This window comes from Mauremys mutica, chromosome 21 (assembly GCF_020497125.1).
Source record: "Mauremys mutica isolate MM-2020 ecotype Southern chromosome 21, ASM2049712v1, whole genome shotgun sequence".
NCBI lineage: Eukaryota > Metazoa > Chordata > Testudines > Geoemydidae > Mauremys > Mauremys mutica.
Window position 1 is genome coordinate 3,488,001 of NC_059092.1, and position 14,945 is coordinate 3,502,945.

The window sequence follows — 14,945 nt, forward strand, 5'->3', positions numbered from 1 at the left end:
AGTCTCATTTTTCCTTGAAGCAATCTTATGGCAGAGATTTTCAAGGATGCAAAAAGAAGTAAGATACCTCAGTCCCATTGAAAGTAAATGGGATTTGGGCTCCTAATTCCCATTTTGCCTTTGCAAATCTCTTTCTATGTCACACTAAATTATGCATTGAGTTGCCAGTATTAGCCATTTTAACAGTAATCTTGCTCTGTATCAGGTTGCAGGAGCATATTCCAAGACTTGGTCATATCGAGAAGATGCATTGCTTGCTATATATAAAAAGCTGATGGAAATGTCTGCCAGCACATCTAAGGATGATTTAAAGAATATGCTTAGAGCTGCTGTCTTTCTTATAAGAAGAGCCATAAAAGACATAGTGTCTTCAGTGAGTAATACTGTTTCATAATAAAAATATCCTAATTGAAGCTCCAGTCTGCACAGCCTTCTGCAGGGCTATACTCACATGGAACAAGTTGCAGGATCAGCTCCTAGTAAATAAAGGCTTTTAGTTGAGAAAATAATTGTAATTTAATAATATTAAATATCTGAATAGCCTACACTCTAAAAGGAAATGCTGCTATATTAATTTTGGCTTTGAATAATAGGTGCAATTTTACAAAAATGTGAGTTCATGCAGGTTTTTAATTGCTGCAGAATTTAGGGAACTGCATAATATAGAGAGGTAAATATTTTAATAGTTTATAAAATGTGAGCATGTTGGGTTGTCTGTATATTGCATACCACCAAGAATAGTGACAGTGCTCAATAAATAAGTTTTATGAAACTTTTATACAGAACGTAAATGCTATAGTAGAAAGAGTCTATTAGGCTATTTAGCAAATAATATATTTGATGGGTAAGGTTCCGTGTTTGTCATGGAAGTTATGGATTCTGAGACTTTCTGTGACTTCTGCAGCGGCCAGTGCGCCTGGCCCAGGGGCCGCCTGAGCAGCTCAGGCAGCTCCCAGGCCAGGCGCACCGACCTCTGCTGGGGCAGTCTCAGGGCCTCCCGCCCCCTAGCAGCAGGAGTTTGGGTGTGGGGGGGCTCCAGGCTGAGGGTTGGGGTGTGGGGCGGTGCTTACCTGTGGGGGGCGCTCCACAGAAGGGTGACAGGAACTCTCCTCCCTCATCTCCTAGCTCCACGTGCTGCTTCTGCCTGCAGGCACCGCCCCCGCAGCTCCCATTGGCCGTGGTTTCCAGCCAATGGGAGCTGTAGAACCAGGGTTTGGGACAGAGCAGAGGCAGCATGTGGAGCTAGGAGCTGGGATCGCCGCTTCCCAGGAGCTGGGTAGGAAGCCTGCCCCAGCCCCACCATCCCCCTCCCCCTGAGCACCCATAGTGCCCTCCCGAGCTGACCTCTCCCCAAGTTTTAGTCAGGGGTATATAGTAAAAGTCATGGACAGGTTCACGGGCCATGAATTTTTGTTTACTGCCTGTGACCTGTATTACATGGAAGTAGGAAATTTTAAAATATTTTTTGTTTTAATAATCTTTTTAACTCAGGTTTTCCAAGCTTCCCTGAAACTTTTGAAAATGATCATCACTCAGTATATACCAAAGCATAAACTAGGTAAACTGGAAACAGCTCATTGTGTGGAAAGAACGCTTCCAAATCTGCTTTCTAGAACAGGAGACTCCTCAACCCGTCTTCGTATTGTGGCTGCCAACTTCATTCAGGTAGGAATGTCATCTGGAAATGCATATTAGATTGACTTTTAACACAACATTTAGCTGTTTTACCCACACATACGACAGACTGAGAATGCCACCAAGACACAGACTGCATGACATCAGTCCAAAATCAAATATGAAAATGTAATAAGATATATTGGTGCTATAGTAATCAGTTTACTGCTGCTAGATTAACCTAAATAAACTCCATATCATGGTTGGTTGTTTTGACACTAAATGTTAATTACCCTTTTTGGTTTGAATGTGATATTTCTGGTAAATACTTCATTACAGATTACACTATCATATTTTCATGCTGATTGTTCAGGGTCACCAAGGACTTCCAGACTCCTGGGCTGGCTGCCTCCTGTGCTGCTCAGCTCCCAAGCAGGCAGCCATGGAAGCCAGCTCGCCCTCAGGTCTGAAAGCCCTCCATCACCAGCCCCAAGAAGGTCCACCCGAAAAGTTGCAAAGTTTGGAAGCTCCAGCATCTGCTGACTGAAATTGACATTCTTGTCCATTTCATTGCGGTAGCAGTGGCTAAACTGCCAAGAAAGTCAATTTTAGTCAACAGCTGCCCTCTGGAAAGCGTGTTTCTTTTTTGGAAATGTAATGTGTTGGTGTATGAGAAGCAAAATATTTTTCAGGATTTCCAGTTCATAAGAAATTTCAAAATATTGTGCTGAATTGGAATTAGTTCAACATTTTGAAATATGGTTTATCTCATGAACTGGAATTCCTGAGATTCATCTTGTACTGCTTGTGAATGCAGGAGACAGACCTCTCACAGGATTTGGACCTAAACGGTGGAACTCACTCACAGAAGAGATAATGACCATGTACCTCACAGTAGTTGGAACTAACTCCATTTGTTTGACTTAGCTTCCTCACAATTACTTTTTCAGCAGCTTGCTCGAATCTACTGATTGTGGAATAATCTGCTAGCTTTCCGTCTACTCCTGCAAGAGCAGAATGGACACAAAGTTTAGTTGGCCATTCTTTTTTTATGATGATTAATTTGAGGGGTACTGCAGTGATGAGAGCTATGAAAGTACCTAGATAGTCCTTGTCTCCTATTTGTAATATGGTAGAATTTTTGATTAAAAGAAAATATATTTACACTCAAACTAATTGTAAAATTATAAGTAAACTTACCTGTTCTGTGACTGAATTTTAGAGTCATTTTATAGAGTCTTTTAACCTAATTGCAATAAAAACTAAGGAAAATTTTTAATTAGAAGTAAACAAATGATGTAAATATCAGATTTAGCAAAAGAAAAAAAGGGTGCCAATTTAAAAATTTACAATCCATTCCTCGTGTGGTGGCAGTGACCATTTGTGAACAGCTGTTGAAGTGTACAGACTCTGTTTTCCAGTAAAACTTCCAAATAGGAAAAGTAATTCTCTGTGTGTGTATATATGTGTTAATATAGTGCCAGGGGAGGGTACTAGGTGAGTCACTGGCTCTGGGTTATTTTATCATTGCATTCATCCAGATGGGGAGAAAAGGTTTTTCTTTCATTGCAGACTTGACTCGGATTTTAATAGGGATAGTGTGAGCACTGCTCTGATTTGTCACTCTAAAGCCAAAGGTGGCTTCTTTCTTGCTTGCTTGTACATGAGCCAAGAGGTATTCATAATAGATTTGTAATTGTATACTTGAAAGGAAATGAGGAAGCCATTAGTGGTGTAGTTTTGTAGCCAGGACATAGAGTACTGTTACTTGGAAAAGGAGGAAGATGTACTTACTATATTATTGCTAGCAGAAAATTAAAAAAAAATCTTAATAGAATCTAAACAATAAAACTTAAGAAATATTTAGAGTGACAGTGTAATATTACCATAGGATTTTTGTATGACATTTCCCTACAGGAGGTATAAAAGATGGTCAAAGAGCCCTTTTCCTATATAGTCTTAGTACCTTTCCTGTAGGTTTGCCTCTTACTTGAAAAGTGAATGCAGATCATTCATGTGTCCTTTAAAAAATATGAATTAAGTTTAAATGAAACATTGCTCCATAATCACTTAAAATCAAACCAATTTATGAAAGAAGCTGTTTCTCTAATGCCACTTACTCCTTTGGCACAGGGGTCCCACACAGACAGTGCAAATGGAAGGTTCATAAATTATCCTGTGCAATGGGTGCCTGCAGATCAGGGTTCTTCCTCCATGTGCATCCACCACATATTCTTTTGATCCTGATGCAAGCTGCTTCACATGTCTCACTTTTCTCCTGTAAGCTGTTACTCTCTCTTTCCTAGCTACTGGCAACCAGTATTCAGTCAGTTGTGCTGGCAAGACCAATAGTGGCTTATGGTCTGAGCTATGTTGCAGTAAACCTGTTAAAACAGATTCTTCTTTCTGTACAAACTACCTGAACTAATGTCTGGCTCCTTCTCTATTGTTCCCCTTTTTGTCAGGTTTGCTTACAAGAGAACAGAGAGCAGTGATTTCAAGGGAATACTACCTGGCTTCATAGCCTCGTGATCTAGTGCCTGTGCTTCCATACTTCTATTGTCACAACTGACTTGCGTGTTTCCTTTAATTTACTTGTTGTTGGTAGTTCCTTAGACAAGTCAGGAAACCTTAGCTTAAATATACTTTTCTCCTTTTTCATGTGACCTTAGCAAATTTAAAGCACAACTATTAAACTAAATATTATGACTTTTTTTTTTTTTGGTGTTGAAGACAATAATGATGCTTGGCACCACACTGAAAGTAAAAATAAACCAATTAACCAAATTACAAACATTACTTGAAATGTTAAAAAATACAAACCAAAACCTTATCTTTAAGATGTGGCACTGAAGAAATGAAATGGGCACAAAAGTTAGTGTAATTTGAACACAAGTGAGACTCCAATTGCATTGACCATGTTTTAGGATTTAGAACTTATGTAGGAATGGAGAACTGTCCTAGAAATATGCATTTCTTTACCCTTCATAAAAGCACAGAATATATGAAAATGCTAGTCTTCACTGTTCATTAGTGGAAGGAACATTTATTGATTCATGCATATTAAAATTTATTCACTGGGAAAAATAACTGTATTTATTTGTTAAATTTACTCAGTGGGTCAGATTCTGATCTGTTGTGCTACATAGTAGATCAGGAGCTGTTGGATTTAATCCAGGTTTCTTATTGAAATCAGATTCTAGCCTAATAAAACTAAAATGTTAAGTGAAAGTTAACTTAATTTTAACATTTGTAGAAAAAAAATAATCAGTTTTGCGCACACAGCTAGAATAAGTACTGTCTAGCATTGAAAGGACTAAACAGCAAGCATCTTATGACAACAGAACTCAGCTGTGAGGCAGTTTCCTTAGTAGATCAATAAAATGTGAGGTAGTAGATGTCCTCGCTACTTCAGTTATTTAAAAACAAAAAAACCTTAATATCCAATTCTGCAGGTCTTGTTCTGAAGAATAGTCCCAGTGAAATACATATTTCTCAGCAGATGCAATATGTGCATGTTCTTTGTCAATAAAGCTGTTGTCAATAGCAAGACTGACACTGTTTTTTCTTCTCTTTATGCTGTGTACAGCAGACTGTGTTGAAATAGTGAATGACCATCTGCCTCTCCTGAAAGGCTTATCTCATTGTAACTAACACGGGACATTCTTGGTTATGAGGTCCTGAATAACATTGGCTTTGCAAACCATTTCATCCTGTGTTTCAGCATTTTCCTGTGCGAGTTAACTCTGTATTTCCCTATAGGAAATGGCACTATGTAATGAAGTTAAACCTCTTCAAATCATTCCGGTTCATCTGGTCCAACCATTGAAACCGAATTCCCCTACTCATCTGGCAATGAGTCAGGTGGACTTGGTGGAACGGCTGTTGAAAGACCTGGGAACAGAAAACTCTGGGTTTACCATTGACAATGTCATGAGGGTAAGAGTCTGAAACTACAGTATTTTTCTTGGATGAATGTTAGTTTTTGTGTTAGTGCCTGGCGCATACACCAGGTAACCAGGCCCAGTGAGCTTCTCCAGGTGGCTTTAGTCAACCTTGTGAAGATCCATAATGCAAAAGAAAAGTTATAAAGGATACTCGGTTGGAGAAACATGTCTGTCTGTCTGTCTGTCTAACTAGGTAATAACAATGCTCCCATTGCAGTGGGCAGTCACTCCAGATTAAGGGACAGATCCTTTGGCCTAACTGAGCTATGCTTAGCACACAGTGGAAATGGGACTGGTGAAGGTGGTTTAAAGCCACCTTTGTTTTTCCCCCAATGTGGTGAGAATAGTCCAGCCCAGTTTAACTCCAGAAGAAAATTAGAATAACTTTTTTCACCAATATTTTCAGTTTGCGACAGGGGCATTGGAGCACAGAGTATATGAGGTACGCGATACAGCATTACGGATTATCTTCGACATGTACAGGCAGCACCAGGCCATTATACTGGACTATCTTCCTCCAGATGATGCCAACACACGCAAGAATGTTCTCTATAAAACACTCTTTGATGGATTTACTAAAATAGATGGTAGACTTACTGAGGCTGAGCTTAGGGTAAGTAATAAGACTGTGGAAAGTGTGCAGCTATGTTAAGATACTGTATTTTAAGCAGTGTCTTGGTGGAACCGTATATTGAATTTGTAGCTGCACTGATCATATAAAAAAAATGTTAACACTTATGACAGAATTTCATAATTGTAAATATAATGGTTGTATAGTAAAAAAATAGACTCGCACTCACTTTACTATATACATCTGTTTATAATCACTGTTATGATAGGGATCAAACATGGAAAAAAGCACAGATTATATTTCTGAAACAGTAACAATATTTTCACATCAGTAAGGTAAAAATCTAGGTTTCAATGGCAGTATGGTCATTCTGTGACTGTGGGATGAATGGAGGATGTGTTAATTTATTCATTTATATGATAAACATGTCTAAATCATAATGCATTTATTTAAAATTAGCATAGAAGATCCTTTTTTGTTTATATTGTGATGGACCAGTTGTTAGTTTTACACACAGTAAGAAAACAATTTTATGTTCTAGATTAAATGGTGGTTTTGCATCCTTCCCTGTATGAGAGAGTGTTACAAAACCACTGTAACCAAAAGAGTATTTCTTAACAGGCACAGAAAAAGGCGGCCACAGAAGAAGCAGAAAAACAGAAGAAAGAGGAGATTAAGGCCCTGCAAGGGCAGCTAGCAGCACTGAAGGAGATCCAGGCAGAAGTTCAGGCTGGAAAGGTCAATATCATTTTTGATCTGATGTCCTGGGTTGAAATTATCTTGTAATGGTGGTGTAATTACAGGTACTGGTCCTATTATTTTTTCCGGATGGATGCTGGAAACAGATTAAGCTGCTGTGTTCTGTGAGGTGAAAGCTGCTTTGTGATAACTCTGGTTCTATATTAAACCACAAGAAGTTTAACTGAAATACATGAAGGGACTGGTCTTTACTCACATCAGAAAGAGAAGTCAAAATTAAAATTCTATGCTTTGTTTTTGGTACAGTGGTACAAAAATTGCATCCATGTAGAATTGTTTAACCCATCATGTGGTATTTGGAGGCTGCTTCTACAAACTTTAAAATGTCCAAGAACTTGTTAGAGCCGTGCAAGGATACTATATATCAGGGGTTGGCAGCCTTTCAGAAGTGGTGTGCCGAGTTTCATTTATTCACTCTAATTTAAGGTTTCGTGTGCCAGTAATACATTTTCACATTTTTAGAAGGTCTCTTACTATAAGTCTATAACATATAACTAAACTATTGCACACAATAGCAGATTTTATGGTAGCCATCCTACAGCAAAAAAACTTCAGGACCAGACTTCAAAGAGAAACTGTTGAGCTTCAGTTCATTTGTAAATTTGACACCATCAGCTCAGGATTAAACAAAGACTGTGAATGGCTAGCCAACTACAAAAGCAGTTTCTCCTCCCTTGGTGTTCACACCTCAACTGCTAGAAGAGGGCCTTATCCTCCCTGATTGAACTAACCTCCTTATCTCCAGACTGATTCTGGCCTGCATATTTATACCTGCCTCTGGAAATTTCCATTACATGCCTCTGACAAAGTGGGTGTTCACCCACGAAAGCTCATGCTCCAATATGTCTGTTAGTCTATAAGGTGCCACGGGACTTTTTGTTGCTTTTTACAGATCCAGACTAACACGGCTACCCCTCTGATACTAAACTATTGTTGTATGTAAAGTAAATAAGGTTTTTAAAATGTTTGAGAAGCTTCATTTAAAATTAAATTAAAATGCAGAGCCCCCCAGACCGATGACCAGGACCCAGGCAGTGTGAGTGCCACTGAAAATCAGCTCCCGTGCCACCTTCGGCGCCCGTGCCATAGGTTGCCTCCCCTGGTATACATAATAACTCGTGTAGGTCACTTTAGAATGATGCTATACTATATAATTGTCAGCAATTGGATTTGAACATACTTGACTTTAAAAGGTTAATAACTGCACCCTGACATGGTAGAGGGGCTGTTGCCCACTCTACTGCAATATACGTGCCTGTACCAAGGCAGGGAAAGGAATATGTCTACTGGAGGAACACTGTTGTGTCCCAGCACATAGGAGACATCCTCTTTGGGAAGGTTGCCTGTCTGCACCACAACCTATGCTGTCTTGACCGTGCATCTTGTTTGTTCACTGACTGGACTTTCTCTGGATTTATCTGTTCTTCTTTCTTGAAATACCAAGAAATCATTCTTTCTTGGCTGGTGCCTTAGTCACCAAGGGAGTTACTGACATCTACTTCTCTCTTTGGCAGGAGAAAGAAAATGATTTTCAGAAGCCAAAGACTCAAGGTAGGTAAAGCTTAAAACTATTCAAAGAAACACAGAAACCAAATTAGCCTTGAAATGTTTTGGATGGGGAAGTAGTTAGGACACATGGCAACCAATAGGTGACTATGACATAATGCACACTGACTCATCTGAGTTCAGAAGCGCACAGATCCTAAAGCTTTGGATTGGTTGACTCAATCTGACAGAGAGAATCATTCAGTCTTCAGGGGAGAACTGACCATTTAGTGTGCCAACATTGGTTGCCATCAGCTAGGTGGGTGGTTTCTTGCACCAGATCAGATTGGCTTGATTCAATCAGATTGGCTTGGATTGAAGCCAGTTTGGATTTCTCCTCACACTGAGGTAAAATCATCTGCCACTTTATTTTCAAAATGTTCACCAACATTTTAAGTGGTGACTGTGTGTGCAAACAGTCCATGGCTGCTGTTTTGTATATGGCACTGCACCCAAAAGGCAAGCAATTGTCCAGTTGTATCCAGGAGCCGTTTCCTCGTGGCACTGCGTACACTTTAGTTCCTTTTTGATGTTTAGGAGTGTACTATTCCAAATAGTCAGTTACCATTAAGACCTTGAGAAACAATATTTATCCAAAAAGAACTAAGAACCAGCTATTGAGTTTAATAGATTCCTTGTTACAGGTGAGCAGGTAAAGAAAGTCACCCTACCTGTGGCAACAGAGATTCCAGATGATCATTCCTCGGTTGCAAATTATTTAGATAAGTAAGTAAAATCAGCAGCATCTAACCACTTTAAAAGAGTAATTGCTAAAGAGCAGTTAGTGATCATCCAAATGCAAATATCTATACTGACATTTGTGGACAGTTCATTAAATAAGATTTAAATTGTTAAGTGTTAATAGGGACCATTTTGAATATTTTAATTTCTTCCTCCTTATTCTTTATCTTCCAAAATAAATATAATTAATAATGGATAAATCAGGATTTCATATCCTTCGCCACTTGTACAATGTGAGCTTTGTACATGTGTTTGAGAAGTTGTGTCCATGGATTAGAAAACTGTCACAATATAACAGCGTATCACTGCTACGGGAACAGAGGCAAAGCTAAGAATAAGATTGTTACATTTGGAGGCTTGATGAGAATATAGAATGCTTTCTGGGATCAGGTAAACTGTCCAAGTGAGCTCTCCCAGTATTTATTTGTAATAACATCTCTCTCTTTGAGTGAACGTTTTTAGTTATAGCTACACTACAACTTTACAAAAGTCTCTGCCTGAGCCCAATCAGAGGCAGGTATTCTGTAGGTAAGATGTTTTGTACAGAATTATTTTAAACTGGCAGGATGTTTCCTCTCGACTTGGAATACCTGTTTATTTTAGTAATCTATAGCATTTGTTATTATTCCTCTGTCTTCTCCAGCCTATGCATTTTTTGTGGTGAAAGGGACGAATCCTTCACAGAGGAAGGCTTGGATCTCCATTACTGGAAACATTGCCCTATGTTGACAAGATGTGAGCACTGCAAACAGGTCAGGCATTGGACTCAAAAGCCTATATACAACCTAACATACACATTCCAGAACTAACACAAGCAGTGAATCATTCTGTTGTCAATAGATAAGCTGCAAAAGGTGGAAATTGCTGTTTAACAAAAAGTTCCGTTTGTAGCAAAATCATTGTCATGGACAATAACATGAGACGAGCAGTATAAGGAACCAGATTAACAACCAAAGTAAAGCTGCTCAACATACTTGTCCATTTAAAATGTAACAGCACCATTAGAATGAGGAAACTGGAAAGGAAGGGGATCTCTCTTCTGGGTTAAGACAAATACCTTTTAAATAGTGTTGTTTGGAAGGAAAGGCAGTGTCACATCTATAGAGAAATCACTGCTACGCAGTATAAGCTGCAGATGCATGTGTGAAAATCAGAGCTCTTGCTGTGTGTGAAATTCTAAATCATTTCAGACCAAATGTCATATTGGGGGAGGAGAAGTTAGTGATACTCTTCCAAACTCCACCCACAAAATCAGCTCTGCCCACCGAAGACACATAGTCAGAGTTGATTGCGCAGATGTTCAAAATATGATCACACATGAGATTCTGGAGAACAAGGCAGCATGCCATATGACTACTAACCAGCTTAGTATGGGCCCTGTTTCAGATATGTATTTATTTTGGGGGGCATTTTAACATTCCAGTGTTACTTGTCGAGTAACTTGCTCTAATTTGTCATACATTTGTTTTGCACTTTCAATTTAACTTACACTTTGGGTGGGGAGAAGAGGAGGGATGTAGCAGGAGAAGCAATTAAAACAAGCACTAAAAAGTGAGAGAGGCCTGGGATAGCTTATTTCAATTGCTTTTCCTCTTCCTCCTCCCACCTCTATCTTTCTGTTCTTTAGTGTGTAAGCTCCATTATTTTGTACACCCACTGACTTTTAGATCAGTCCAAATTTACTTCAATATTTGCATCTGCTTTGTGACCAACTTCTACCTGAGACTTCCAAGGGAGTTGCATCCATTTATTTCAGGATGAACTTGGCCTAGGAGCCCTTACTGAGGTGTTTAATGTGAATCTTTCATTGATTTTCTCAACCACTGGCAGTCAAGGTGGCTTTGAAGCATCTCTCTAGACGCTGCTAGCTATGTTGTGCAAAGATTATCCCAGAAAGAAGCATGTGTTCCTGTTTTGTCCCAGTGCCTGCCTGGACATACATGCAGTGTTAGCAACTTCTGTGTTCATACACAATACAATACATGGAATCATTTCTAACAACTGTATTTAAAGATAAGAATAGAGTTAAACATAGGAACAAGTTCTAAGTTATCTTTCCTTGTTTTATTTTTAAGCCTATAATGATACCTTTTTCACATTAAATTTGCAGGTTACATGTGTAAGAAACACAAGCAGAGTTTTATCAGATTTAGGCATTTTTGAAATTTTACCCGGAGCCCCATTTTCAAAGGTGAATTAGGAGCTCAAGTCTCATTGATTTTCAATGACATTTAGGCTTGTAAGTGCCTAAGTCACTTTTAAAAATGAGTCTTGAGCTCTAAAGTCACTTGAGATCTTTTGAAAATATTATTCGTAGTTTCATAGCACAATACAAGTCTATTCCTGTATCTCTTGTATTCTCAGCCACCTGTCTGGTTTCCTGTTGCAGGTGGTGGAGATAGCAAGCCTGACAGAGCACTTGCTGACTGAGTGTGATAAAAAAGATGGCTTTGGGAAATGTCAGCGCTGTAGCGAGGCCATTCCAAAAGAGGAACTAGCCAAACATGTGAAGGGCAAGACTTGCAATCGTGAGTAGTTTCAAATGGAATAAGTGAAGCCTGGGGAGCTGCTAGGACTCAATACCTTTGGAAAACCAGGCCACTTCTATTTAGGTGCTGAACTATGGATTTGGAATCCTAACGTGAGGCTAAGGATTGAATATTTTTGGCCTAAATGTTTTTGCCTTTCAGTGCTCCCTGCACTTAGCTCCTATTAATACACGTGGGAGTGTCTTCTGAGCAAGAACAGAAAACTCCTGAAGATTGCTCCACAGTTTAGTTTGCTCCTCATCACTGTAGAACAAGCTGAAGGCACTTCTGTGTTAGCTGTTCTCTCTTCCCTTTTCATTTTTTCCTCTTGATAATGAGATCGGTTTCTTGACTAGGCAGGGGAAGGTAGAATAGCAGCCAGTTCCATCTCTTGCTCACAGAAACTGGCAGAGATCAATCTGTTCCTCTTGCATTTGGCAAAGCACATGGCAATAGCGTAACTTTTTTTTTTCTCTTTCTAATCATTTCAGCTGCAAAACCAGAAAAGGTGGCAAACCATTGTCCATTGTGCCATGAAAACTTCGCCCCAGGAGAGGAGGTAAGAGAAAATGAGTGTAATGTCAAATTGGTCTTGCTAGTCTTGTCACTAAGACTTCAATAATTTGTCCTTTAACACTGAAATTACCTACATTGCCTGAACATAACCATATCAAAAAGTGCCTGCAGTCTCTGCCTGTGGCTTCAGATTCTAGGACAATGATAGTAAATGCCAACTGGTAGCAAACTACTTTCAAAGGCTGTGCTAAACAGGATTTTAATGGCCATCTTGCTTCTTTTGAGATCAGCTCTTGGAGCAGAAAGTGATGCCTCTAATTCTCCTGCCACCTTAATTTGCTTTGCTAAGTGATTTGATGGAGTTACATTTAGGCTTGTTCAGGTTACAGCAGGAATTGATTATCCCTGTTTGGCTTTCATTCAGAGGTCTCTTCTAAATCTGATCAAGACAGTAGTTAATAGGCAAAAGAATGAGACAGCGTGTCATCTTAAACCCACGCTGTCTGTGAGATGTTCCTGATTTTGTCCTCAGTGCAGACCAAAACCTATTGAAATCTGCTTGCTTTTCTCAGTAAAATAACACCTAGCATTTCATTTTTCCTTTCATGCTGTAAAACATGCATGTGCATGCGCATGCCTGCACATGTGTAGATACAGAAATAGCATTCGTATGAAAGACCTGCTATTTCTCTGCTTTTGTAACACCGCTTGTTTCTTAATTTATCATAGGCGTGGAAATCTCACTTAATGGGCAAAGATGGCTGTAAAATGAATCTGCGGAGGGCGCATACACTCAATAAAACTCTGCTGATGCAGCCTGGTATGGATTTCCTTGTGATTACTATGCTTTTCACTTTGTTTACCTATTTAAGCAGAAGGCTCTATTCTAGAAAGCAAGTTGATCCTTAGTCAATAACAGTTGAATGCATTATTCAAGTATTTGTATATGCTGACTCTGTATTTCTAAATATGTTGGTATAGAATAGCGCACACAGGGCAAATTACCCTCTGATACTCCAGTCAGTCTCAATGACTTCAGCACAGATGCGCTGTTGGAATGGAATGGAGAAGTTGCATCATTTTTAATTTTGTTTTATTGTTTGTCTCGTTTTATGGAGCAGCATACCCCAAAGACTCGTCTTGACGAAGTGGGTATTCACCCACAAAAGCTCATGCTCTTAAAAAAAATAAAAAAATAAAAAAAAATTAAAGACCACAGGATTCTTTGCTGGTCTTGCTGTAGTTGCCCTCTTATATCCTACGTTACGCTATGAACTGAACAGATACAGTAGTGCACAGAGAGCCACTTAAATGCTATACTGTCAATGTGCCTCAGGCCTGAGAGGGGCCAGTTGGAGATGCTAATCTAATCCTAACTATGGGACGGAGTGAAGTGAATAGGTAGTCTTTATCTGTCCTGTAGAGAACTAGAAATTAGGACACTGGGTTGATAAGCATCATACAAATGCCTGAGGCAGGTAGGTAGATGGGAACTGAACTCTGACCACGGACTCGTGTCACATATGGTGGGTCTCTGAACAAGCTGATGGTATGTTGATGTCAGATGTTAATGTTTACTCCCTAGCCTGGATTCAAATTTACGATCCATCTCCTATTACCACGCCTGTGAATAATCCTGTCACTTCAAAGACTATCTTATTATTTCTGTCAATGTTGTAGCTCAGTCATGTACTTGAAATGCAAGAAATGTGCAGTATTTGTTTGTGACTGATAATCTGTATGTTCTTTTCCCAGGCAAAGCAGCAGGATTAACCATAAACAAATCAGGTCCTACGGCAACAAAGGTTCGATCCCCCTCTGTAGGAAGCAAGATCCCTACCCCAAAAGGGGGCCTGAATAAAAGCACTGGCAGAACATATGCAAAGCGATGACAAGAGAAGTACTTGTTTCCTTTGTCTCCATAACTGAGCAAGTTTTATGTGATGCACAACATTTCCAAGATTTGTTTACAAGTGATAAGAGCCCCACGTCATCCATTTCACCTGAACTACACACTGCTGTTTATCAACCACAAATAGTGTTTGACAGCTTCCTTTACCCAATAGTTAACACTTATATATTGGTTCTCTCCGTGCAGTGTTGTGTATAATTATCCCAAGAACCTGCATCTCACTTTTAGTGATGAGCAGTCTTTTGGGGACAGAGCCTCTGGCCTGCTGCACTCCTTTTGCACTTCCCCAATAGCATGGAGGGAGCAGAAAGCAGCTGAACCTTTCCTGATGAGGATTCTCTCAGCCCGGGGGAGTCCCTAGTAGTATAGATCCAGCATAGCCATCCTGAGCTATCCACTGCAGCAGCAACCAATGTAGAGATCCTGGCCAAAATATAGCATGCTTCGGCTGTCCCTGGTCAGTGTATTGTCCCATGGGACTAGGGTGGTAGCTAGTGTAACAAGAGCATCCTGGATGCTAGGACAAGTAAGGAACTGGCCCCAGGATCAGGATGCCACAACTGGCTCTCTTTTGGCCCTTCCTCGGGGCACAGCTGAGACTCTAGCCCTTCTGATTCAAACTAAATCAGGTTTTCAGAACAAAGCTTTGCGGTATCTGTTCCTTTGAACCAAAGCTAATGTTCACTTACAAATACTCCCCAAATGCAATCATTGTATCATGTGACTTTATCAGTTTAATGAAGTCACTATAAAATTTGTTGGTAATTGTTCTTTGCCAAAACTTGCTTGGTTGTGTGACACAGTAAAAGTAA

At 39.6% G+C, this 14,945-nt stretch overlaps 1 protein-coding gene across 4 annotated transcripts in view; it reads left to right on the forward strand.

The window, feature by feature from the left end:
* CEP104 (centrosomal protein 104) overlaps positions 1 to 14,121 on the forward strand; it is a 29,168-nt gene extending 15,047 nt beyond the window's left edge. For 3 of the 4 annotated variants that reach the window (XM_044995820.1, XM_044995819.1, XM_044995822.1), the window contains 12 exons: positions 206 to 373; positions 1,492 to 1,665; positions 5,377 to 5,553; positions 5,968 to 6,174; positions 6,754 to 6,870; positions 8,406 to 8,442; positions 9,081 to 9,162; positions 9,821 to 9,929; positions 11,567 to 11,705; positions 12,197 to 12,264; positions 12,951 to 13,041; positions 13,977 to 14,121. In XM_044995820.1, coding sequence (XP_044851755.1) covers positions 206 to 373; positions 1,492 to 1,665; positions 5,377 to 5,553; positions 5,968 to 6,174; positions 6,754 to 6,870; positions 8,406 to 8,442; positions 9,081 to 9,162; positions 9,821 to 9,929; positions 11,567 to 11,705; positions 12,197 to 12,264; positions 12,951 to 13,041; positions 13,977 to 14,113 — 1,506 coding nt within the window. In that variant the 3' untranslated portion in view covers positions 14,114 to 14,121. The remainder of the gene's footprint in view (positions 1 to 205; positions 374 to 1,491; positions 1,666 to 5,376; positions 5,554 to 5,967; positions 6,175 to 6,753; positions 6,871 to 8,405; positions 8,443 to 9,080; positions 9,163 to 9,820; positions 9,930 to 11,566; positions 11,706 to 12,196; positions 12,265 to 12,950; positions 13,042 to 13,976) is intronic. The other variant, XM_044995823.1, reaches the window with a different exon arrangement.
* Positions 14,122 to 14,945: the final 824 nt, after the last annotated feature.